The 26,157-nt window shown below is 34.2% G+C and overlaps 1 protein-coding gene and 1 pseudogene across 1 annotated transcript in view; both read right to left on the bottom strand.

Annotated features, from left to right (window-relative positions):
• Wdpcp (WD repeat containing planar cell polarity effector) overlaps nt 1-26,157 on the bottom strand; it is a 316,117-nt gene that overhangs the window by 171,564 nt on the left and 118,396 nt on the right. The window contains exons 7-9 of the mRNA XM_023720853.1: nt 18,245-18,359; nt 15,948-16,081; nt 12,079-12,270 (exon numbers count right to left, since the gene is read on the bottom strand). Coding sequence (XP_023576621.1) covers nt 12,079-12,270; nt 15,948-16,081; nt 18,245-18,359 — 441 coding nt within the window. The remainder of the gene's footprint in view (nt 1-12,078; nt 12,271-15,947; nt 16,082-18,244; nt 18,360-26,157) is intronic.
• Nucleotides 6,327-6,442, bottom strand: LOC111818075 (annotated as a pseudogene).

The following is a 26,157-nucleotide window of genomic DNA, read 5'->3' as shown; positions in this document are numbered from 1 at the left end:
TTTTTTTTGTATTTCAATACAGGGTCTACAGGGCCTCACTACGTAGATCGGATTTGTAGGGATCTGCCTGTGTTCAGCCTCCCAAGAGCAGGGATTACAGGCAAGCACCACCACTCCCAGTCTCAATTGCTGGCTCAGTATGTCCCACAGGTGAGGCTGGCACAGCAGGCCAGGGAGTGAACTCTGGCCGCTGCATCTGCCTAAGCAGGTGCTTTAATCTGCTGAGCAATTTGGTCAGCCCTATAACGGCTATTATTATTGTTTCTAAAGAGAAAGCCCTGAGTTCTTTGGCAAAAATAGCATATAACAAAATAGACAAAAGACGCAGATACTAAGTAAAATCCATATTCAATTACTTAGAATTTATAGCTGATATTTATATAAGCTATAACTATAGCTGTGGAAAATAATTTTAAATACTAAAAAGAGGTGGCTTAGCTGGGGACAGTGGCACATGCCTATAATCTTAGCACTCTGGAAGACTAAGCCAGCAGGATGGCAAATTCAAGCACAACCTAGACAATTTAGTGACTTAGGGAGACACCTCAAAAAAAATAAAAATAAAAATAAAAATAAAAACAAAAACATAAAGGGTGGGGATATAGCTCAGGGCAAAGATCTTGGGTTTATTTGCCAGTTGTACAAAGACAAGAAAAGAGACTAGATGACGGAGGCGATAGGGGAGGGGAGAGAGGGAAGAAGGGCAAAAGAGGAGAGGGGAAGAAAAGGAAAGGGGTAGCTTGGATTTCTTTTAATGATATTGAGCACTGTATTTGGCATATGGGAATGGCTTAATAAACACTTTAGAGCAAATACATTTTAAGTAACACAATTTTTATGACTTTAAATTTAAATTTGATGTGCTAATTAAAGATAACATAATATTAGAATAGAGACACTTTAGTCTATGAAAATGATAAATTTATATACTGTCATGATAAAGATGTCAAATATAAGAAAATAGAGCAAGAATACATACATATGACAATATATCTATCTACAAAGGGTAATGTTTATAAATAATTTGAATTACTGTAGAGAAAGCCTCAAAACAAAAGTTTTAGTCAATCTATAATAATGAAGTGATACTTGTATGTTATCTAAATGTAATGTTAATATTTAATTAAAAGGATAAATAGGCTGGAAGTTCAATTAAAATTCTGACATAAGGCTTTTTTATTTAAAACAAGGAGAAACAGACAAACAAAAAAATGAGTTCAGATAAATATGACAATGAAGGGGGCCTGCCAGTTAGCTCAGCTGTTTAAGCACCTGTTCATGCAAATGCAGTCAGGCGCAGGATACAGCGGTTTGATCCCCAGCTCCACCTGCCTACCTGCCTTACCACACCTGCCCTTCAGGCAGCCTGAGCCACCAAAAAGAAAGAAAGAAAGAAAGAAAGAAAGAAAGAAAGAAAGAAAGAAAGAAAGAAAGAAAGAAAGAAAGAAAGAAAGAAAGAAAGAAAGAAAGAAAGAAAGAAAGAAAGAAAGAAAGGAAGGAAGGAAGGAAGGAAAAAAGAAAAAGAAAAAGAAACGCAGGAAGAAAATTCAGTTCAGTTCTGGGAAAGTGTTAATACATATATCAAGGTAATAAAAATGAAGGGTACACATCTGCATTTCCAGCAGCCTTTTAAAGTGTTAAAGGAAAATCTGTTGAATAAAGAATCATATGTAAACAAGTTCATACATTTTTTAGCTAGACTCTGTTAGCAGATCTTGCAAATAGGTGGAAAAACAAATAGAATTACACAGTAACTGCAAAATACCAAAGTTTTAAAAATCCAAATTTATATTAAAATGTTTCTCCTCATATATCTATGTACCTACTTTCACAAAGTGAAGTCAGATTAAAATACTAGTCATGAAATGATCAAGGCCAAGATATGATGCAGAGATAAAAGAGTTTTGAAAAATACTGGGGGTAGTGAAGGGAGAAATGCTAAGTGACAATGCCCTGCAGAAAAGAGAAAAGAAGAATTCAACAAGAGAAGATTGCATTTGGTGACACATAACCTATCAAGATTAATTTGAGGACTACTCCCACCTTTGAAAAGGCATGCTCATTGTTACTCTCTGCAAACTTACTGGAAAGAATTCCCTTTTCTTGATTGGTTCTTGGTCCTAATCTTATCTTCAGGTAATGCTCAGACTTAGTCAATTCTGAAAACTAATAACTTTAAAGATTCTTAAAATATACATTGGAGATTCCTGGAGCTGGCTGCATGATTTCAAGTACGAATGCTTGTGAAAATGAGCAGGATAGGGGAATCTGACAAAGGTGAATAAGCACATGGTGTGAGAGAAAAACAGCATAATGAAGAAATGAAAATAAAATATTTTTATAATGTGAAAAGTTTGTAGAAAGTCTGAAAATCTAAAGGAAAAGATATCTGCTTCAACTGTACAGCAACAACAGGGAGGTACAGAAAAGAAAAGCACAGAGACAGTGTGCTACTAATTTACTAATAAGCCAGGAAAGAAACTACTGTGTTGCCCTACATCTTTACTTACTCAAATATCTCAGCTATACACAAAATAATAACTCTGTTTTCAAGTGGATATACCTCCTACTTTTAATAGCTTTCAATTAATTCTGACATTTATATACAAGATAAATACATTAATGTGTTATAAACAAAAAACCTTAGAAAGGTGAATTTTTCTATTCAGAAGGATATAATTCTGTATCTACACTTTTTAGTATGCTAAAATGATAGGCTTATACGTGGATATTACAAAAAATCCTCCAGCCAACAGAGTTTTTTTTTTTTTTTTATAACAGTTACTACAGCTTTTCTTCTGGATGGTTAACAACCTAAGTTTGCAGACCAAAATTAGAGAAAAAGAGGGATACAAGGAAAGCCAACATTTTGGCCCTAGACTTCTAAGGTCAATTAAGACTCAGGACATATGAGAACTTGTACTGTAACGTCATGTACCTCAGTAGTGTCCCAAATTTTCTGATCAAGAAGATTATGGGGCCAAAGAGGAAAGTGATCGATGACTTAGAGTGGGCCTAAGGAGAGTCACATGGGGAGAAGACACTCTCTCAGGCTTTCACAGAGAGCACATTGGCCAAGCAATGGTCGTGACTCATCCACATGGCTGCACTGATAAAGGTTCTACAATCTGAGGTACAGGATCTCAGGACAAATCCTGAGGGCATTTCACTGACCTTCTCAGACCAAAAAGCTACAACTCTTGTTGCATAGGTCCTGCTTTACCTTGGTCTTAACCATCCAGTAGAAAAGTATGAAGTCGAAACATAAGAAATAAAGCCATGCTGTTAAGTTGAGCTGTGGGGGACTCAGGTCAATAATTTCTGACATTGCCAGTTAAACAGAAGACCCAATGCTATTATGGGCTACTGGACTCTTTTAGAATATTTTGCTGAGTTTACACACCTATAATATTCAATAATGGAACTTAGAAAAAGTGGGGTATACCGATGAATGTCCATTTTGTATCTGTGTATTCAAAGAGGTTGGGATAGATATATAGTTGCATTCTCTTAATGAATAGAATGATTTGTTCTAATGGTGTTTGTAAATAGGATCACAAGTCCGCATCTTGTACAGCAATTAACCACTAAGAAGAATATATGCAGTGTATTATTTGTTGAAACTGTACTTCCGATTTGATTTGAAACTGTCTCATTGCTATCTGTTTATCAATAAAACTTTGGAAAAAAAATTAAAAAAAATTATCAACACTTAAACATAAAAAAATAAAAAAATAAAATAAAATAAACAAAAAAAAAACAGTTACTGCAGTATATACAAAATTACTTCATAAAGGAAAAGACAAAAAGATGATGGAGTAGTCTAGAAGCCCAGCCAGACACAGGATACTTGACATAGGAACAACAGTGTTAATTAAAATACTGCTTAAAAGGATAGGTATTTCAAAAGACAGTCCTGGAAAAAGTAGACATCAAATGCAAAAACATGAATTTAAACACAGGGCTGTACCTTTTCACAAAAACTTGGTTCAAACTTAAAGGGCTTATTGTGACCATGAACACAGCATCCCAGACTCTGCAAATGTAGCAGTGACAGTATTGTAGTTTTTACATCTCTCTAAATTCTTACACAAGATATGTTCAACTCAAAAGTAAGACCAAAAGACCTGTGAAAAAGTCAATGAAAACTAAAGAGAAAACACTGCATACAATTACTGTGTGATCCAATAGTGTAGATAAATTACAGCTATTTAAAAATGAGAAGGGAATAAATGGACAGAGTATGGGCAAAAATTATTTGAATGCTCTCTGTAATTATATCAGTAGTGATGATAGTATGACTATCCTGAGAGTGTTAGGTATGTGCTGTGGAACAATTTAAACAAGTAATTATGGGACATTCTAATTCATTCCTTATATCCCTATGAACTAAGATGACTGCCATAGAAAAGAAGAGATACAGATATAATTTAGAAGAACTAGAAAACATGTAGTGCTTAGTTTGAGTTAGAAGTACAAATATAGACTCACCATAAATATGTACATATATAAAGTTTCTAATTCTATTTAAGAAAGAGAAACAGTGACCAGTCCCAAAATAAGAGCAATATCCTTAATACACTGCCTTGCACTTAAAATACCATTTATCATATAATAAAGCAGCATCTTGGAGAAATTATTAATTCCAGATCAAGGGTAAGAAATGCACAACATAAGCACAAAACATACTGACTCACATACCAGACAGCAGGGAAGCAACCCAAGACTTCTGAGGTCACAAATAAAAGAGGGAACCACTGGCCAAAAATGGGAAAACCTGAATTTCCAAAGGGATAACAATTATAGTTTATTAAACATATCAAATTAAACATATTTAAATCCATGAAATAATAGGCTATTTCAAAAATTAAAATTAATCGATCGTTTCAGCCAAGAAATCAGTGCATTATCTTGACAACTGATTATAAAGAAACACACATTTTCTCTGCTTGTCACGTATGAACACAAGTGAGAAAATTAAAGAGGAACTAAGTAGAGGCATTTATTATTTTCATTTGTTACTTATATCCCAAGTAACAAATGAAAATAATAAAATTAGAACATTACTATTTTGCAACATTAATGAATTAAGAGATCTAGGTGCTGAACATCACTGATAACAACAAAAAGGAGCTACTGAAATTATGCCTCCTCCTGATGAAAGAATACATTGCCCTATACATTGGCCTATGAAAAACTTTATAGCATCCTGAAGTAACTCTTATATTCAGTCATGTCAGAACTATTAGCTTGTAGATTCTTTTTTTTTTTTTTTTAAGGCAGGGTCTCACTATGTTGTTCAGGTTAGCCTTGAACTCACTGTGTAGACTAGGCTGGCCTTGAACTCACTGTGTAGCCTAGGCTGGCCTTGAACACATGGTGATCCTCCTGCCTCAGCCTTCCAAGGTCTGAGATTACAAGCATGTGCCACCACACCTGGCTAACTTGTAGAACTTTAAAAGGACTGAGAAACATACTGAACCGTGATCCATACTAAGGAACACTACGGTTTCAACAGATCAAGTTTAAATAAAAGGAAGGGACAGATAGGACTCTGAAGATTGAAATTCCATTAAAATGTTTTTAATAGATAATAATCTATGGTTTCCGAGGCTGTGCATTCAGATGGTAAAACTGTATGGATGTACAAGACAGTGATTAAAATTCATGACTGTGGTTACTCCAGGGGAAAAGGGATAGGCTAAGACTGAGACTGAATGCAAGAGTTATTTCCGGATGCTACAAGGTTTTTCATTCTGGGTGTTATGTCCAGGGGTATTTCCCTTACAATAGCTCATTCAACTATATATTTATTTTATGAGATTTTACTTATATGTTTATTTTATTATAACAAGACTTTAAAAAAACTGACATCCATAAAATACAGTAGAACACATATGTCATTTGGTTGGATAAAGGCTGACACAGTATGTATATTTCCTTGGAAGAGATGTTTCTTAAGATATTTTGGCTTTTTTAGTTAAATACATCTGTAATAAATTTTCTAAATGCCTTTTTTGTCAAAGTGTACTATATAACAGTTGGTCACATTGCCATTTCCTTATTAGTTACCACTCTTGAGTAATCACTGCCACAAATAGTGCTTAATTCTTATGACAAAAATGTAATTAGTGCTATATTTCCCTACCCCTTAAAATAGCTCTAAAGCCTAATAACCCTGTGTTCTTGATTAATTTGGTAAATTATTGGTTTTTTTTTGTTCCATTGTGCCATACTGGGGACTGAATGTAGGGCCTTCACATTGAACTACAATCGCTAGCACTTTTAATTTTGTTTTACTTTATTATTATTATATTTTATTTTATTTTTGTGTCCTAGGCATGGAACAGCTAGGATGAACAAAGGACTTATCTACTCTGTCCCTGACTGATGTAAGAATACCACCACCAATGAGGTATCTCTTTGCCCACTGCCAGGGGGGATACTTTATTATTAGTAGTAGTATTTATGAATTTAGGACAGGGTCTACAGGATATACAGGATCTCAGTACACAGAGCAGACTCACAGTGATTCTCCTGTTTTCAGTCTCCCAAGTGCTTGGATTATAGGCGTCTGCTACCATGCCAAGTCTCCATCACCCTCTCAGTGTGCCCCAGGTGCTTTAGTCCACTGAGCTATCTGGCCAGCCCTATTTTATCCTGTTTTAAGATAGGATTTCACTAAATTGCAAAGGTACACAGGCTAGACTCAAATTTATAATCCTTCTGCCTTTCTCAGCCTCCTAGATTGCTGCAATTACAAGCATGCACCGCTGCAACCAGCTCAGGTGATCTTGTCTGAATAAGATATTGTGAAATTACCACCACACTGAGAAATCATTACCAAGTGAATACATCTAAACAGTTAAAATATCTGCCTAACTTTAAAAGTAAGGTCTGAGCAAGTTGTCCTCATACCACTGTCAAACTGAATGAATAAGGTAGCTCTAGCAGGATGCAATAACTTTTCAAAAGCAAGTTTAAAGAGAATGTGAAAATTTAAATGAAAATCACTATCATATTAGATAAGATAATATACACATACACTGTAAAAATATATTTTTATGAATGTACTGGTATAAAATTTTGTTTCTACATTATCTATTGAATATTTTTCAAAAGAATTTTTTTCTTACACTACATAACTACCTCTGCTCTGTGCTTCTAATTAAGATATGGACTTGTTTAGAGCTCTGTGGTGTGAAATTAGACCAGCAGTTTTCTAATATCCATAAAATAAATTAAAAATGTTTTTCCTCTGAAAGACAGATAATTCAGTCACAGAGAGCTTATTCCTATGTTTCCTTTGTTTTCTTTTTCTTTTTTTAGCTGCTCTGTAAGCCAATTTTCTACTTAGAATTTACTATTAAAACTCTCATTCGGTTCAGTATGTGGGCTTTATCCTTTCCATGGTCTGTTATACAAAAAAGATGGCTTTAATTTTTTTCATCTTTTTATAAAGCAGTGGATTTCAACTTGGATAAACAGGAAAATCTTCAGGGAAACCTGTAAAAGATACTGATATTGCCTCCTTTCTAGAGACTCTGATGGAACTGGTCTGGGTAGGCCCCTCAAAAGCTTTGCAAATGACTGAAATGAGTTCCTAAGACTTGGAATTCTACTGTTCTAGAATCTAGGATCCTGCCACTGTCCAAATTCAAGCTTACTATCTTTTCTAATTAAATCCAAATGAAAAATGCTTTTTCAAAACTCTATGGCTTAACAGACAAAAGACTAAATTTCTTCTCTATGAGATATTTTATTCTTTAGTTTGCATTTTAGGTTTTAAAAGCATATTATATTCTATATTCTGATTATTAGTTTAAAAAGCTTCCTCATTGCTAGTAAAAACAATTTAAAGAGATATGCTTGAATATTACACCTTAATAAACTGGTGTCTTTCATTTATGATTTTTTAAAATTCATGTTATGCTTTAAAAAAGAAAAAAAAAACAGTACCTCATTGTTAAACTTTATGTCTTCAACACAAAAAAATAAGCATTTACTTTTCTAGATATTTCTTCCAAAAACTTTACTTTTTTATATTAAAATTCACGAGTTTGTGAAAAGGAAACATTTACATTTTTTTCAACAAGTTAATTTTGACAGAATATCCAAAATCCTGAAACAAAAGCTGTTCAAGAAAGAAAGAAAAGGAAAGGAAAGAAGAATTGTGTATCTTAATATATTAGGAGTGAAAAGGAGGACATGCAATGAGTGGTGGATACGAAAATCATGCCAGGACTGGAGTGCTAAGTGGTAGAGTGGCACTTGCCTACAAGTATGAGATTTTTGGATTCAATCCCCAGAAACACACAAACACAGACATGCAGCATGAACAGCAAATAAAACTTTATCAAAACATATTCAGGTGCATCTGGGACACCCCAATGTTAGGACTTATCTTTGCACACCTGAGGCTGCCCATGGTGGCTCTGCTGCTGTCATCATGCCACAGAAAGAATACATTAAATTACACCGTAAACACTATGGGTACTGCTTGGATTACCATGAGAAAGAACAGAAAGAAGGAAAGTTGGGAGGTTCATGAACATTCAAAGAAGGTAAAAAATGATTGGCCTGAAGGCTAAGCTCTACCACAAACAGCACCATGCAGAGAAAATACAAATGAAGAAGACTATCAAGATGTGTGAAAAGAGAAACACCAAACAGAAGAACGATGAAAGACTCCACAAGGAGCAGTACCTGCCTACCTGCTGGACAGAGAAGGACAGTCTCCTGCAAAAGTACTTTCCAACATGATGAAACAAAAACAAAAAGAAAAGGTGGGAAAATGGAAAGTTCCTCTGCTCAAAGTTCATGCGCAAGGAGAAACAGAAGTACTAAAAGTTATCCAAACTGGAAAGAGAAAAAAGAAGGCATGGAAGAGGATGCTTACTAAAGTTTGTTTTGTTGGAGATGGCTTTACAAGAAAGCCACCTAAATATGGAAGATTCATTAGGCCAATGGGCTTATGTTTTAAGAAGGCCCATGTAACACATCCTGAACTGAAAGCCACCTTTTGCCTGCCAGTACTTGGTGTGAAAAAGAATCCTTCATCGCCACTGTATACAACTTTGGGTGTTATTACCAAAGGAACAGTGATTGAGGTGAACGTGAGCGAGTTGGGCCTATGACACAAGGAGGCCAGGTCATTTGGGGTAAATATGCCCAGGTAAGCAACAGTACTGAAAATGATAGAGGCATCAATATAGTCTTACTAGTTTGACAGATGTTTCATACAATAACTTCTTACACTTATTGAAGACTACAGATCAATCAGGAAAACCATTGCTTGTATACTGCTGAACAACTCTTACAACTACATTCATCAAGAAAACTATTTATCAAATTGTAAAAACATTTAAAAAGACATATTCAAATTATCTATCAAATACATAATTTTATAGAAATACAAATTATGGAAAATAGGAAAAAATCATATTTCCAAAAAAGAGATAACTTGTTAAAAAGATTCAGTAATTAAATAATCTATTCTTGAAATATACCACACCAAGCCAGTTTAACAGGTAAATTTTACTAAAACCTCAATAACCATTCCTTTTGGTACTATTTCACAGATGAATAAAGAAAAATCTAGACAAATCACTCCACAAAGATATTACAATCTTCATATTAAACCTAAATGGGATAATAAAAGAAAGTAAAATGGTGTACTAACCTCATATTTAAGCACATTATGAAGCTTCTTAATCTTCCTAATCATCTTTCTAGGTACAATTAATCACTCTCTATTGGCTCCTATTATAGCTTACACAATCTATGCACAGCACCATCCACACTGTTTTTCACTACTGGGGAATGAATTTAGGACTTCTTACATGCTAACCAAATGCTCTACTGCTAAGCCCATTCACACTTTTAATGTCCTTATACATTTTTACATTTGCCTTCACAGACAGACACTAAGAGCCTTGCTGGCAGGATAGTTTCTTACACATATTTCCTGGTATGAAATACAGTTCAATTGTTGCTGAATGACATGGTTTCAGATATAAATACCATTAATGTGTACGTGCAAGAAATGAGAAATAATGAGTCAGTGAGCAAACTCATCTGACTACAGCGTAAATTTACATAAGGAAATAACATTGGAAAGGTAGGCCAAGGCCAAGCAAGTATCATGAGTTTTTCAGTGTAGGGCTGAATTTGGATTCAGAATCTACTGAAGGCACTTTAGTCAGTGATGGCTAAATCAGAACTGTGCTTCGTAATCCAGATAAGCACAGTTTGGAGCTATCAGTGACCTGAAAGTTACTTACCAGGTTGAAATTTATTGCTTTAAAAGTTAGAAGACTAAAGCCAGTTAGGACACATAATCAACTTAAAACCATTCAACATAAAATTAGAAAAAACAGGCAAAAGCTTAAAGAATAAACTCCATTAAGGTCACACAATAAGAACAAGCAAACACAAGGTTTGTTCAGCTCTAAAGTTCATGACCTAGATAACACCAAGTAATGAAGCATGTGACCTAGTTTCATGTTCATGTACTCATTTTAAATAGTTACTTTATTTAATTATCTTTACTTTTATTATACAGCAAAACATTTGTAAGCATTCTAATAACCTTAATTACATTATGTCATTTTGATGAAGTCTTTTTTTCCATGAGTTTCTGGACCGAAGATAAATAAAATGGTGCATGTAAGGCGAAGTGTAGAGGAACACAAACACTTGCTCAGATCCACATCTAAAGTACTACAAGTGACCTTAGTTACAGTAATAGAATTGGGAAAGTTCCAGAAAAAGGAAACTATGAAATGTATAACAGAGAGAAGATTCTTAGGGAAGATATGTATAGCAGAACTCTTCAGTCTTAAAACACAACCTGAAGCTGGGCATGCCTAATATCCCAGCACTTGGGAGGATCCAGGAGCACTTGGGAGGATCCAGCAAGAGGATCACTATGAGCTCAAAACCAGCCTGAGTTACAAAGTAAGCACAAGCCCAGCCTCAACTTCATAGTGAGACCCTGTCTCAAAAAGACAAAAAAAAAAAAAAAAACACACAAAATCCACATCCTCAAACTTTATAAAACCAAGAGGTAATAAATATAGAGAAAATTTAGACATGTTCATCTCAGAACACTAATTCTGAAGAATACTTGAAATCTAAAAAGCAACAGATTTAGGAAACATTTTGAAAATATAGGAACATACAATGTCACCCCAGTATAACAAAGAAGTACAGAAGTTCTTTTTTTTTTTTCAGTATAAAAATGAGACCCATAGTTTTATATTCAAATATTGGTATAAACTGAACTGAAAATACAGGTTCACTTGAATGAATGAATGAATGAATGAATGAATGAATGATTAATCCATTAATGGGAACATAGTAAGAATTTTTTTCATCACCTTGTAGGTCAAGCCTTTTCAGATATACTGTACTCTGGGCCAGGGAGATAGTTCAGAGGCATAAGCACCTGTCTGGCAAACACAAGATCCCAAGTTCAATCCCCAGTATCACAAAAAGACAAAACAAACAACAACAACAAATAACCAGATATACTGGACTGAGCAGGTAGGCACTGTGTACCACTCTTTACATCTTCCTGCCCTACTGATTGTTTTATATTGTAGAGATTTGCACAAAATAAGCACTTGACAAAAGTTTGTTAACTGACTAATGTTTTAAGAGAGTAACTGGTAAAATAACTTTCAAGGGGATGAAATAATGAGCAAACAGTAAGACAGTACTAATGAGAATAATGACAGTGGTGACTAGTTAACTCATTCAACTTTATGAATTCTATTTTTCAAACAATGGAACTACAGCACATAGCACTTAGTGACTTGTTCAAGTACAGAAAGCTAGCAAGTGGCAAGCCTAGGATTTGAACCTGGAAGTGTGTGAATTTAATCACTACACTGTATCAGCCAGTCCTGGAACTTTCCAGTTATCCTCTAGGTCTAATGTTTTAGGGTTTCATATGTAATTTCCTTTTCTTTGAAAAAAATTCGGGTTTAAAATTCAAATTATTTTAAAATAGAAAAACTAATATTACTTTATTTGTACTTCATTTAAAAATGTATATATTTCTTTTAGATTTACCTCTAGTTTTCCTTGAGCACAACTCAGCAGCAGCAGATTGGATCTGTCCTTCTCAGAAGAAATTGGGGCCCAAGGCCAAGCATCATCACTGACCAGCGGCCACCAACAAATAACTATATCCTGAGTGCAATTGATAGCCAGATGACGTTCCGTTGTCCTATTTACTGGGCCAGGTATGTCATAACATGAAATCTAATGATTAAAAAAAAAGCATACAAGAAACATTTTTTTAAAAGATGCAAAATCCTCAAAGTATTACAAAAATTAAAGCATCTGTAAATGTAGATACATGCAAGTAAATATGCATGTTAAACATGTGCTTATGAAGGTGTCAGAATTTACCAAATTCTTTTGACACATATATAAAAAAGACATATGTTCAAAATTCTCCCCATTTTTAGCAGAGGAAAGAAAAAGAAGAAATTTGAGTTAGGGAGGAACTGGATGCAGCAATTCCAATCAATACCAAAATGTACAGTCATGGTTGCTTGACAGCATCGACCTACACATAGGATTTAAGAGCAGCTGTATTAAATGACAAGTTCAATGTTGCTGACCAAGAGTGTCCGACTACTGTTTAAGACATAATATGTTAACAATAATTGACAACAATAAAGGGAAAAACAACTCGAGGCAAATATCTCTTTAAAGAACATATGAGACATATACACATATATTCCGCATAAAAGGGATAAGCCATAGCATCATGCGTAAAAGTTTATGCAGTTTCTGAGAATTATGCTTTTCTCTCTTAGGAAGGATTTGTAGAATTTATTATTCAAACTATGTTATTTTGGAACATGGTTATTTGAAAACATAAGCACGACACCATCTGGGTGACACATGCCAAGGAAATATAGATTGCACCGTATTTCTGCTTGTGGAATTAATGGAAGGTTGATAGCTTGGAAGAAAAAAAAAACTATCTTGCCATTGCTGGTCAGCAATAATCGAACCACTTTCTGGGGATTAAGCGCATGGCTAAGCCTACTGGACCAGACACTAGCAAAGGGCAGGGGGTCTTCTTATCAGAGAAATGCTTCTGGAGCCAGTCTCACTACATGACAGATTGCTTTCATATTCCTGTCTGCAAGGCAACAAAGGATGGCAGTAATGCGATAATGCCAGAGTGCAATGGGTGTTAAGAACCCGTTGCATTTATGTATTGTATTTAGTAAATAATCAGGCTCATCCAAATTGTGATCTCACCACTCAACCAAGGCCATTAAAATCAAGGTTAATGCTTTAATAATCCCCTGCTATTTTTTTTCAATATGGTCAAAAGGAACCCTTTTCTATTTGCATGGCCATAATATTATTGACCTCTTCATCCTGTGAATACACATCAAAAGGAACTGAAATCAAAGTAATTACTGGTGTTGTTCTTTCATGGTAAACATTTAACTCCTTGTACCATCCCATCACTTTTCAATTGAATTGGATTTTTTAAATATACACAAGAAAACTTGCGAAAGGTCAATAGTTTAAGCTATTTACCCTGAAATTTTTCTTTGCCCAAATTATTTCAAATCTAAAACCATTAAGTTATGGCACAACAATAAAGCAAAGCAAAACTGTTAATACTCTACATAACTTCCTTGTTTTAAAATTCAAATGGGCAAGGATAAACCATACGTACTTTATGCTTTTTAAGTTCTCAATGCAATTATCTTAACTTCCTTGAGAGAAATACAATGGTATTGCTAAGTGCCTAAATACACACACATAAAATTTTAACATACAAATTATGTAAGCATGTTACAAATTTCTAGATGAGGAAATAAGAGTTGAAAATGCATTATTGGCATTTTCAATTTTCATATAATACAAATGTTATTTGAAATTTCATGTTTTCTATGAGTTTTAATGGTATCAGTATACTCATTTCATGACCAAGAGGGCAAATAACATTAATATAAGCTTCTTAAAATATCCTCCCAATAGATAAGCAATAGTTTTGGCTAATTATCACACATCTATAAAAATTAAACCAGCAAATGAAATTAATGGGTTTTCAAAGGGCAACAGACATGGGAGTGCCCATATTACTAATTTCCCAAATCCAAAGGCCGAAAGAATAAGCTAATCAATTCACTTAAACTATAAGGATCCAAATACTACAGCTCTCTTCTAAATCTTTTTATACGAGGAAGTGGCACTCTTGACAGTTTTTCTCTCATTTCATTACTAGGTAGCTACATCTCTAAGTTGAGATGACTTTACCAACTTATCCATCATACCTAGAATGAAAGAACTAGTCATACAAAATTTTATAAAATGGAATTAACAACACTGATTTTAAATGCTTGAGTTGAAGTATACTGGTGTATTTAAAGACCAATAATAATATATAAACATTTCAAATAAACCTACAATTAGCAACTTGGAAAATAACACCCATTTAAAAATGTTAAAAGGATCATTTTTAAGATTTTCATTTTTATTAGTATATGCTTATGATATATGACGGTTATATTCATCTTGGGGAGTTGGTATATTCACATACAGCATCTTTATCACTTTTACTACCTCTTCTCCCACCACCTCTTCCTCCAGATTCCCATTCCAGTGCAGCAGAGTCTAGCTCCCTGTTTCCTACCATTTCTATTTTATTTTGCTGTTTAAATTAATTCCATTTAGGGCCTTTTATATCAGAGAAACCATGTAATATGTAGCTTCCTGTTTCTGATTCATTTCATTTAATATTAACAGAATCATTTTGACTAACCAGATAAAGTTAGTACCATGAATTTCCAATTAAAGAAAATCAATATTATACAACGTTTCATAGAAGCTCCACAAACTAGCAAGCAAACCCAGACTGTAGATTAATACTATAATGAAAAATTTCACTCAGTGTATTTTACTCCATATTTAAAAAACCTTTTAAAATAGGAATAGATGTTCTTCTAAACAAGATTACATCCCCCCACATCACCACCACTTCTACCATAATAAATAATAATCTCAATGGGTAAGAAGTTAAGTACTATTTTCCAAACTCACATAATTTTAAGACAGAGACTTGACTTCTAAAAATCTTTGCCCTTGTTATAGGTAGCCTATGTATGGCCTAAGTGTGCATCTTTTTTAAGAAAGCTGTGTATCAGCTCTGTTCCTAGTGAACAGTGAACTGTCTCAAATCCACGTCACAGAGGCTGGATCAATCTTGCAAACACAAGTCACTGCTGAAAAGAGGCCTTGAACTGAAACAGCCTAGAAAATGTATTACTGATCCTAGAAGAGAGTATGCCCTCCCAGCAGTTAAAATGTAACCTGGCAAAATTTAAACACATCATTTAAAGTAAAAATCCTGCCTGAACAGGTGAGATGTAAAGTCTCTGATACAAGGAAACAAATTAGCTGGAGTTAGTGAAGGGCTACTACATATGAAGGAAATTTCTTTTTCTATTTTCTCCAGCTACAGGGGGAGCAGAGGGAGCCTTCCCACTCCTTGTACATTATACTTTTTCATTTATCTTTGAGTACATTCTTCTTTCTTTCATTTCTTGTGAAATGGAAATGAAAGCAGCTATATAGGTTCTTAGGAGAAAATGAAAATGGTGTACATACTATCACCAGCAAGAAAACTATTTTAAAAAATGTAACTTGCCTCTTTTATCCATCTTTTACTTCCACAACTACAACGTAAATTGCTCCAAATACGCCATTATTAGACATCCCCACCTTTGAACAGTAATAATAAAAAAGTAAACTTTAAATGGCCACTGTTTGCAGTAAGACACACTTAATCCTATAATAATTCTGATTTTTCTGAAATCCAAAAATGATCAATAAGCATAACATCAATTCATGTGATATTCTTACTTTAATAATAATAATATGGCTATGTAAATTGAAATCTTTACCTTATAATCCAAGGCTGAGAGTTTTTCCAGTCTTTTGTTTACATCAAGAGAATCCATCTTCTTAGTAAACTGAATAAAACATAGTTTACTTTGTGCCAAAAATGATAAGAGAATGAAACCGTCTGTAAGAAGGGCTAAAAAAAAAAAAAATGATAATACCAAAATAGATTAAATTATAATAGATTTTTACACTAAAATATGACAAAAAGCACTTTTCAGAAGATAAATGTTAACTGGAATCACTAATGTCTCCTAAATGCCATTATGATGTTTTACAAGGATATTAAAGATATTAAGAATAAATAATAACCATCATTCTATATTTTTCTTGTGACTATTTCAATATACACTGATCTCTGGGACAACCACTAACTGAGATGTATACAGAACCAGGGAGAGTAAAGCATAAAATATTCTTTAATATCAGAATGGAAGATTTTTTTAAAACTACATTTGTGCTCTATTTCTATGTTTATATAATATAAACCATCTGAGGGAATAAGTGGATTAAGAGACACTGATCACTGTCCTCTACTGATCTCATTGTTTTTAATTTAAAATATTTTCATCAGCAACCCTTCTGAGAATATAGGAGTTGAGTGAAATAAAGCACATTATACCTAAGATATATATTACATAAATTAATATTTAATAGTGAAGGTTAGCAAAAACACTTCTACTGCTTTATTTCTGAAACATATAAGTAGGTCGATGATTAATAATATGGATGGCATAAAGAGCCATTAGTGGCACAAGAAATTAACAATAAAAACATATAATAGGAATTTGATAAATCTTTCATATTTTCCCTAGTATAAAGAAATTAAATGTTTTATATATTTTTCTTTATTTCCACAACCCTAGCCATGCAAGTGGTGACCAACAGTGGATCTCCACAATTACAGGAGAATCTGGAGAACTGCCAAGAAATCACATTGTTATCATGGTCCCATGAGAGTGTATTATTTTATGTATAAATAAAAGAAACAAGTGAAAAAAAGATAGCTCAGAGACATGAATAGTATTGGAAGTTTCCCTTTAATTCTTATACTGGAGCATTAATATGACAAAATCATCACAGTCACAATTTCATTTGCAATATCAACAAAGGGTATGTTAGAATATGAAAACAGAGCCTTCCACAGGGAAGCTCTCTTAGTACATTCTACAAGGAAGGGGAAATGGCATGCTCACAATCCTATCCTGCTTGTTATTATCAGTAATGTTGCAATGTTGCTAATTATAGCTATCCTGCAGAGTGCTTTTAAGATGATGTGATTGTTTCTGATTTATTCAGAGGTAGCTAGTGAACACATACGGAGGATGGAAGACTTCTTAACTCTCACCTTTGTCTTTTCTACTATATTTTCCTTTCATTAGTTATTTTAAGATACTGGACATTTTCAATCTTTTATGATAATGCAATCTACCTTTTGAGCTTTTTACCTTGAATTGAAGGCCATGATCACAAAAATCCAGAAGTCAGCAGAGTATAACGGGGAAAAATATGAGCGCTGCAGTCAGAACATGTGTTCAAATCTCAGCCCAATCACTCTCTAGCTATTTAAGTCACAGTAGCTCAGCATTAGTTTCCTTATTTTAAAAACATAAATAACAAGACCTTACATGGTTGTTTTCTTGGATTGATAAATAAATTGGCACCCAGCCTAGAGTCTTTATGGCTCAATATAAGTCAGTAACCTCACTATGCATTAAATGCTTAAAATCTTTTTCTAGGTTCCTTGTACCACACTGACTGGTATCACTTGATAGAACCAGATTAACTAGCATACAGTATTATGGCACTGTTTTTAATTTAGAATTATAACCACAAATATCTCAAAAGTTAGTGTTCACAGACCTTAATAAAAATGAATCTTGCTACAAAGGCTGACACATGTTTTGTTTGTTTGTTTGTTTTTTTACCGGTGGCACTGTTGAAATTTGTGTTATTTCATTGAAAATTCATTTGAAAATGGAAGATATTTGAAAGGTCAATAAAGGAATAATTTTGAAAGAATATAAAACCTATTTTGAAAATAGGTTTACTTTTGAAAGGAAAGAGTAGAAAATACTCAGAATATAAGCCTAACACTTAAGAAGAAAGGAAAAAAATCACTGATATTAAATTTTGGTTGAAACTTGCATGGTCCCAAGGCTTGTAAGTATACTATTACAAGCAATTACTTGTTGTGTTTGCAAGTCCCCAGTGGTAATAATTAGTCTACCTGTTGACACACTATTTCTCCTGTCCCACTGTTAATGTAGGCAATTGATTTGCACACGGGGGTAATTACCATCACTGATGGTGTCTGAGATGAGCTTCCCCACCAGGCTTCTGTCAATCACCACTTTCTCCAGCTGTGGCCCAGAAAGGCTTAGAGACACCAGCACACCTGAACCAAAGAGAAGCTAAAACCAGGTAAGGGGGAGAAGAGGAGGAAGACATGCTGGATATTAGAATCTTTTAAAATCTCTTTCCAAATGTACAACTTAAACAGATATTTACACATGTATTTACACCATGAAATTATAAAGAGGTTTTGTTTTTTTTAATTGAAAAACAATCATTTCAACATTCAGAGTAAAAAGGAACAGACATCAAACACCACTAAGTACGACACTGATCAAAGCTATATGCAAAAAACTAATTTGGTAAATGTTTATTAGAAGCCTAATCTTCTAAATACTTACTTCCCATGCAGAAATAACTGCTTTGGTTTGCATTTATAAAGCACAATGTGTACTGTATTAAAATATTTTGAAAGGTTTGTATTTGTATCAAAAAGTAAAATAATTTTTAAGGTTTGAATAATCATTGTTATACATTAAATAAGAAGAGAAGCCACTATTACAATTTAAATAGCTAATGTTAGATTTATTTGGAGTTTAAACCCTACTTCCAAAAAAGAGACCTTGTGCGTCTAAAATATTAAAATACATGTAAATCAATGCAAGTAAGTAAATGTGAAACTTTAAAAATCTCATTATACATACCACAAACAATTTCATAAGAACAGATAAAGAAATAAAATATACAGGCTTTATCAATATCAGCATTCAAGGAACCACCCTAAAAGATGATTGGATACCACCACTGAAAATTTTCACCGTTCCTTCCCATTTGTAGCAGCATAATTCATTCATCTCCAAATGTTTAAAGCTTCTGAAAGGACTATACATATGTGTATGCTTGTTATCTAAGAGATTTTGAAATATCAACATTGGAAGAAATTGTTTCACCTTCAAAGCAACAGACTCAAAGCTGATGAATCATGGAATAGCATATGGTATAAGAAGGAAAAAAACAATTGTCAGTAAACTAATCACGAACCTGCTAGCCAAATTCAAAGATAATTATAATTTAAACAAAACAGGGGAATTCCCCACCCACCTAGGCATCATGTTCCAGCTAGAGAGGATTCTGTGTTGAAACATCTTCGGGTATGTGTGAAAGAAGAGCAGCCCACAGGACCAGAGTACTAGAAAGAAATACCACTACTCCCTCACTGTCCAGACATGAATCAAAAAAGAAACTGAAGGATCTTTTTGTATATAGTTATAATTCCTGTCCTAGTCATTGGAAACCTTAGTTTTCCTTGATTTAATGGACTGCTCCATTTCATGTTCATGCCTCTGCAGGGGTGTGGGGATGGGGGAAGAGGGAGACTTAACCGTCTTTCTTAGTTCTAGAGACCAATATAAGAGGGTACATTTATTCCAAGAATTCCCAAATTCTTCACAGATTAATTAATCTCTACTGAATTTTATCCAGCCCTGCATTATATCTTGATGGCAAATGCTGATGTATAATTACTATGGGAATTTCCCCATAGCAACATAGCCTATGGTCTTCACACTGTAAATTGTCTGTTCTCACACAAACAATTTTAGGATCTCTTCCTTAACCTAGTTTTACCCTTCAATAGATTTTTTTCCTTTCCCTATTTTATTCAAAAAATCTCTAAAATCTGTCTCTTTCTACTCAGCTTTTCCTACTAAATATTTACACTTACACTCTTAAGCATCTCTTTTCCTGATTGACAACAGCTCCTTATGAATATTGACAACAGCTCCTTATGAATAAGCTAAGCCACATTTATCTTTGTATCTTAAATGCCTACCATAATGCTGAGCACATCATAGGTGCTCAATAAATGTTTGGAGAAAGAGTCATGACTAACTCACATGGGATTAGGTAAGTTACAAAAGAAAACTTGGCCTCTACTTTCTTTTCAACATGACATGGCTTTTCCTTCCACAGCATCCCTCCAAGCATCCAGCCCAGGCTTGAGTAATGCCTGTGAAAAGCTGACCTACCAAAGGACAGTTCCAGTAAATTTAAAGATCATTCATTTGTTTTCTCATTCAACGAAAACTGAATGTTGATTATATGTCAAGCACTAAACTAAATTTAATGGCTCAAAAATTAATCACATATAACCTTTAACATAGGCTGATGTAAGTCAATACAAAGAGAGATACAAACAAGTGTTGTTATTGCTACTTTTAATAGAAGCACACAGTGAAGAGGAGTTTGAGAAGATGGTGACTCTTCAGCTTGACAGTAATGCTATACTATAACTGCCTTCTCAACCTTTACTAGAGCCCAGCATTTCTTCAGTAGCTCCCTCTTCCAACTGTTCAGATAACAGCAAGACAACAGTATGGACTCAATTCAGTACTGGCCCTATTTCTTACTAGCTGTGTGATACTGAAGAAGTTATTTAACCTCTCTGTGTCATCATTTCATCTGAAAGCAGACATGATAGTACTTATAACTAAATAACTTTTATAAATACCATGTAATAATGCCTAGCACATAGTAAGTACTAGCAATGACTGTTATTCAACCATTATTCATATGATATGTTCACATTATTCTCTCCTCCATCTCTGAAGACAATTTTGTTTTTTAAAAAATCTTGTAGCTAGGTTGGACTCAAGATTAAACATAGAACATGAGAGTCTGGGTGAGTTCTAATTTTTGCTGTCTTTCCCAACTGCTATGATTTCACAATGCTATTCATTGTCTTCAAGATACCTTTATGTTCCTTCAGAACTTTGAAAATTAATTCATCCAAAACTCTTTTCTTTTTCCTGATTTTCTGCTTAGACCACCACTATTGTGAAATAATCCTACTCTCTTAACAGAAACTGTTCTTCTATGTGTAAGCATGTGTTATGACATAAAATGAATTATTTTGTGTGAGGGAGAAGGAAAGTGCAAGCTGCAGAAGTAGGTAAAAGAGAGAACTAATGCAGAGGGAGGGCGGCATGGAGCAGCAGGAGGCATGCACACGTCACCTGGTCTATACACGGACAGGAGTGGTGACCTGGACACTGTGGATCCTGCCCAGAGAGTCAGAGTGTTCCTCCAGAATTCTCTCACAGACTAGGTGCAGCCACTCATTCATGCATTAACTAATGCATCCCACAAATACATATGTAATATACTGTATGAACCAGGTACTCTTTCAAGTGCTAATAATCAGTAGTGAATAAAACAGTTCTCTTGTCCTTTCTGTCCTTATGCAGCTTATATCTTGGTGTGGACACATAACCGCCAAAAAATACAGGAAAAAAAAAACACAGTAAGCCAGTATTTTAGATGAATGCTATTTTAACCAGGAAGAGTAACAAAAAAATAAGTAAAAGGCTTCCTTCAGGAAATAATATTTGAGTAGATCCAAATAAAGCAAAGGCATAAACATCTGGAGAAAGGGAGTTCAAGACAAAGAGAATAGCAAATATAAAAACTCTGAGTTTGGAATGTGCCCTGGACAACTGAAGAGTGTTGGACCAGAGTACTCGGAGGGGAGTTATACGATATCCACAGAATATAAAGGCAGAATGGTAGTCAAGGTTGAGGCTAGGTTGAACCTTGTTGATGAAAAGCCACTAGATTTCAAGCAGCAGAGAATTATGAGCTTATTTAACTTGCAAGATTGGGGAGAGACGCAAGAGCAAGGAGACCATGCAGAGGTTGCTGCAGTGGTCCAAGAAAAAGAGAATAGCTTGAACTAGAAAGTCATTACGGAAGGAAACAATATGTGGGCAAATTTGATATATATCTAAGGGGCTTGGGATTTTGCACAGTGGCAGAATGGTTGCCTAGCAAGCTGAAAGCGGTAGTTTCAGTCTTCAGCACCAAAAGCAAGAAATAAACCTCAACTAAAAAACAAAACAAAACAAGAAGATACTTGAGATAGTATCCACTAACAGTTGCTGAAGGAAGAATGTACATGGCATATAAGAAATTTTGGGTTTTGGGCTTGAGCAACTAGATTATCTGAGAGAGGAAAGAGAAGTAAGTTTAAATTATGGGGACTCAATGGTTTGGTTTTAGACATTTTAAATTTAAGATATCTATGAAAATATAATGGAGATATCTAGTAGTAGATAAGTAGGAAAGAGTCTAAAATGCAGCAGTGGGTAGGGGCTAGATATTTATAGTTTGGAGTCACCAACAATATAAAGATAATATTTAAAGTTATAAAATGAGTAAGTGCTCCTTAAAAAATGAGTGGAAAGAGAAAGAGGTCCAAGGTGTGAGTGCTAGGATATCACAATCTTTAGAGATGTCAGATAATCAGGTTAGGCCACTTACTAAGATCAAGACTGGGTACTTCTTAGAAACAAGGATGGTCATCATTTATAACTATTTTGTGGTTAGGGGTATTCCTGCTATCATATTTTTTAAATATGAAGGCACAATAAGATAATTAATATATCTTATAAACAGCCCATGGGAAAGCATAAAGTTTCCAAAGTACTGGCGCCAAAGATATTCCTGGATGTGGTAAAGGAGATAACCAGTGTAAGGAAACAAATAGTTTGAAATACAGGGAAAGAATATTCCAGCCCAGACAAGAAAGTGCTAGTTTCAACTCTATTTCTCCAAAACAGTTAGTCTTAAAGTCCTCAAAATGAAAAGAACTTTAGGACATTATAAAATCTGTTAAGAAAAAAAATTCCTGTTATATAGCAAGTGGTTGAAGAATTCTAACAGCTCAGAAGATGAAAAAGAGCAGGCCAAGGGCCAAAGGGAGATACCTCTGAAGCAGATCTGTGTCTGAGAAGAGCTCTAAGATATATTAATGAGAAGGCAAGTGTGATTTCTCAACACTGTCCTTTTAATGTTATCCTTTGTGCAGGAAACAACTTGGGCAAAATAACAGAGACTTTTCCTTTTCTCTGACACCCCTCCAAACAAGAAGTGCCTTCCTTACTATTCCTGCTATGACCATGTCTCTGCCTATTGCCTTTACATTGTCTCCTCATTTGCTTCAGTAAGTTCATATGACAGAAGTGTGCTTTGTTTTTAAGACATCTGAAAATGATTCTCAGCATCCTCAAATGGCTCTTCAAATTGGTTTAATTTTGTAGTCCACAGTATTTAGATTGAGTACTTAACTAAAAGTAAGATGGCACTTTGAGATGAAAAGTATATCAGATGATATCATTAATCAAAAACACAAAAATTCATTCAATAGGTCAATAATTCTATCAGTATCTCCCGTATACTAAGTATACAGATAAAAATAAAAAATAGATAACAGGAAACAGGGAGATAGGTCTTTTGCAAATGGGAAGGGGACAAAGAACAGGAGGAAGCATAGAGAGGGAAATAGAAGGGGAAGTAAGAAGAACTAAGATATGCCATGTACCTGTACCAACTCCCTACAATAAATCTAACCATTAGGTATTGCAAACATGAACTAATAAAAATAAAAACAGTAATATAAAAATAGTAATGGAGTTCTTCTACTAATTCTCAATTAGAACAATAAATCAACTAAACAAAGGTCTCACGCTAGTGGGAAAGTTGTGACCAAAATAGGTCTACAAATGACATTTCTATATTGTTCCTACTACTGAGGAGAAACAATAATTAATTAATTATCCTTAATTCTCACTTCTTTGTTGACTTACACATAATACCTGTCTGTTTTCCTTCCTCTAGTACTGTTCTTTACTCTAAATCAATGATGGCAAACCTTTTCAAGCTTTCAATGATACAAACAACCTACCATGGTACATGTGCTATAGGTCTCTACACTGCTCTACACCAATGATTTTGGATACCAGGCAACTGATTGCTAGCAGTCTCTGAAGACACTGCAGTAACAACCTCCACAGAGCCTAAAAAGAAGACTACTCATTAACAAGTTGTTATGGAGGTGAAGAGTTTTCCACATCTCCATCAAGTACCTTTGGAGTTTCTCAAGTTGTAATCAACACTTGTCTCACATAAAGAAAAGGTAATGTGATAAGCTGTCCTCTGACATGAATATGGATGGGTCAGGTGTCGACAAAGTAGTGAGCAGTGAACATTCCAGATCAGAAGCCTGAAAGAAACCTGTCCTCTGTGTCTCTAAGCACATTCAGAGCTATGATTCTGATGACTAATGCCAGTTGCGAAGACAGAAAGCCCGAGGGTAAGTTACACAGCTAACCTTAGCGTAACAGAAATATACTGTTAAAACACCCCCTTGCTTTTGTTCTAATTCTCTGCTCGCCAATCAGCCTTCTTATCTATAATTTAGTCTCTTGAGTAATTCATCCATCAGTAGGAATGCCCCAAGCAAATAAGCAATGTTTACGCTGCCAGAAATATCTCACACTGCAAACTGATAAACTGCCATTGCAGTTAATAAATCAGTCACTTCTGAGTTTGGCTATTGTGAATGTTGTTAGTACAAGAAAATAAATGGAGATAACATAAGAGATAAATAATTTTAATTAATCAGAAATTTTCTGCCCAAGTCCATGGTACACTATTGGTGAGGATATAATTTTTAAAAGTTACAGAACTACAAAAGCAGCAGCATCCCATTTTACAAGAGAAAAAAGAATGCTATGCCTACACATGTGCATAAGGAAGCTGTATAAACACAAGAAAAAATCAGAAAAAATACATGCAATACTGTTGATAGTGGATATATCAGAGATGAAACTGGGAGCCAGAGGGCATGAAATTTATCTTTTGTCCTAATAGATTTTTTTAAAAAAATTAAAGAATATAAAATAGTAACAGAAAAAAAAAACATTAGAAATGATACAAAATTTCACTAAACAAAGTAATAGGAATTCAGCAATGATTGCTGAATTGCATGTTGTTATCTTCAAGTTAGTTGTTCAGGTGCCTAATAGATTTTTGAACATTTGATACTAGGGATTTGGTTTTTTTATTTTTGCTAATTTTTTGGTATTTTTATATAAAACTTTTCAAAAGTAAAAAATGAAGCTCTTAAAATATTTAACCACAAACGAAGCTCTAAAAGTATCTAACCATTTTTATTTTATGGCTTTAAAGAAATAGCACAAATACATTTCTAAAATCAGAATGTTAACAATGCACAAAGAATGCATCCTTCCTAGAAGGGTCAATTAGGATACCAAAATGATTCCTTCTCCTCTCTAAGTTACCTCATAAATTCTGACATAATCTTTTTATTACTTTGCCTTGATTATTCATCCATCTCTAATTTCCTTATTTACTAAAAGTTGTCAGGAACAAGTGTAAAATATGGTATACCCAAAACTATGAATTAATATGCACCTATTAAAAATGAGGTAGCTATACATTGGTGATAGGTGTGCTACAGATTGTTATGTAAAACAAGTTACAGCACCATAGGTATAGAATAATTTGTGTGAAAAATATGGATGTGTACATAAAGAAATTAGCATCTGAAGAAGGATACAGTCAAGCTGCCGATCACAACTGCTAATGAGAAGAGAATGAGTTTGGAACAAGGAGAACATTTACTCTTTATGTGGATTTGTTTCAAATTTTAAAACATTAGATGTGGGGATAAGATCACAGCTATTTGGCTTTTTTTCGTTTTTGTTTTTTATTTTTTATATTTTTTGCCATAATTTTATTGACAAACAAATAGCAATGAGACAGTTTCAAATCAAATTGGTAGGACAGTTGCAATAATTGACACACTGCATAGATTCTTCTTAGTGGTTAATTGCTGTACAAGATGCGGACTCGACATTCCATTTACAAACACCATTAAAACAAATCATTCTATTCATTAACATAATGTAACTATAAATCTATCCTAACCACCCTGAATACACATATACAAAATGGACATTCATCTGTATACCTTTTTTTGTTAAGTTCTGTTATTTGATTTTATAGGTGTGTAAACTCAGCAAAATATTCTAAAAGAGTCCAGTAGCCCATAATAGT

The sequence above is a fragment of the Octodon degus genome, unplaced genomic scaffold (assembly GCF_000260255.1).
Source record: "Octodon degus isolate 3935 unplaced genomic scaffold, OctDeg1.0 scaffold00078, whole genome shotgun sequence".
Classification (NCBI taxonomy): Eukaryota; Metazoa; Chordata; class Mammalia; order Rodentia; family Octodontidae; genus Octodon; species Octodon degus.
The sequence above is the reverse complement of the archived record's forward strand: the minus strand, read 5'-3'. Positions and strand labels throughout refer to the sequence as shown.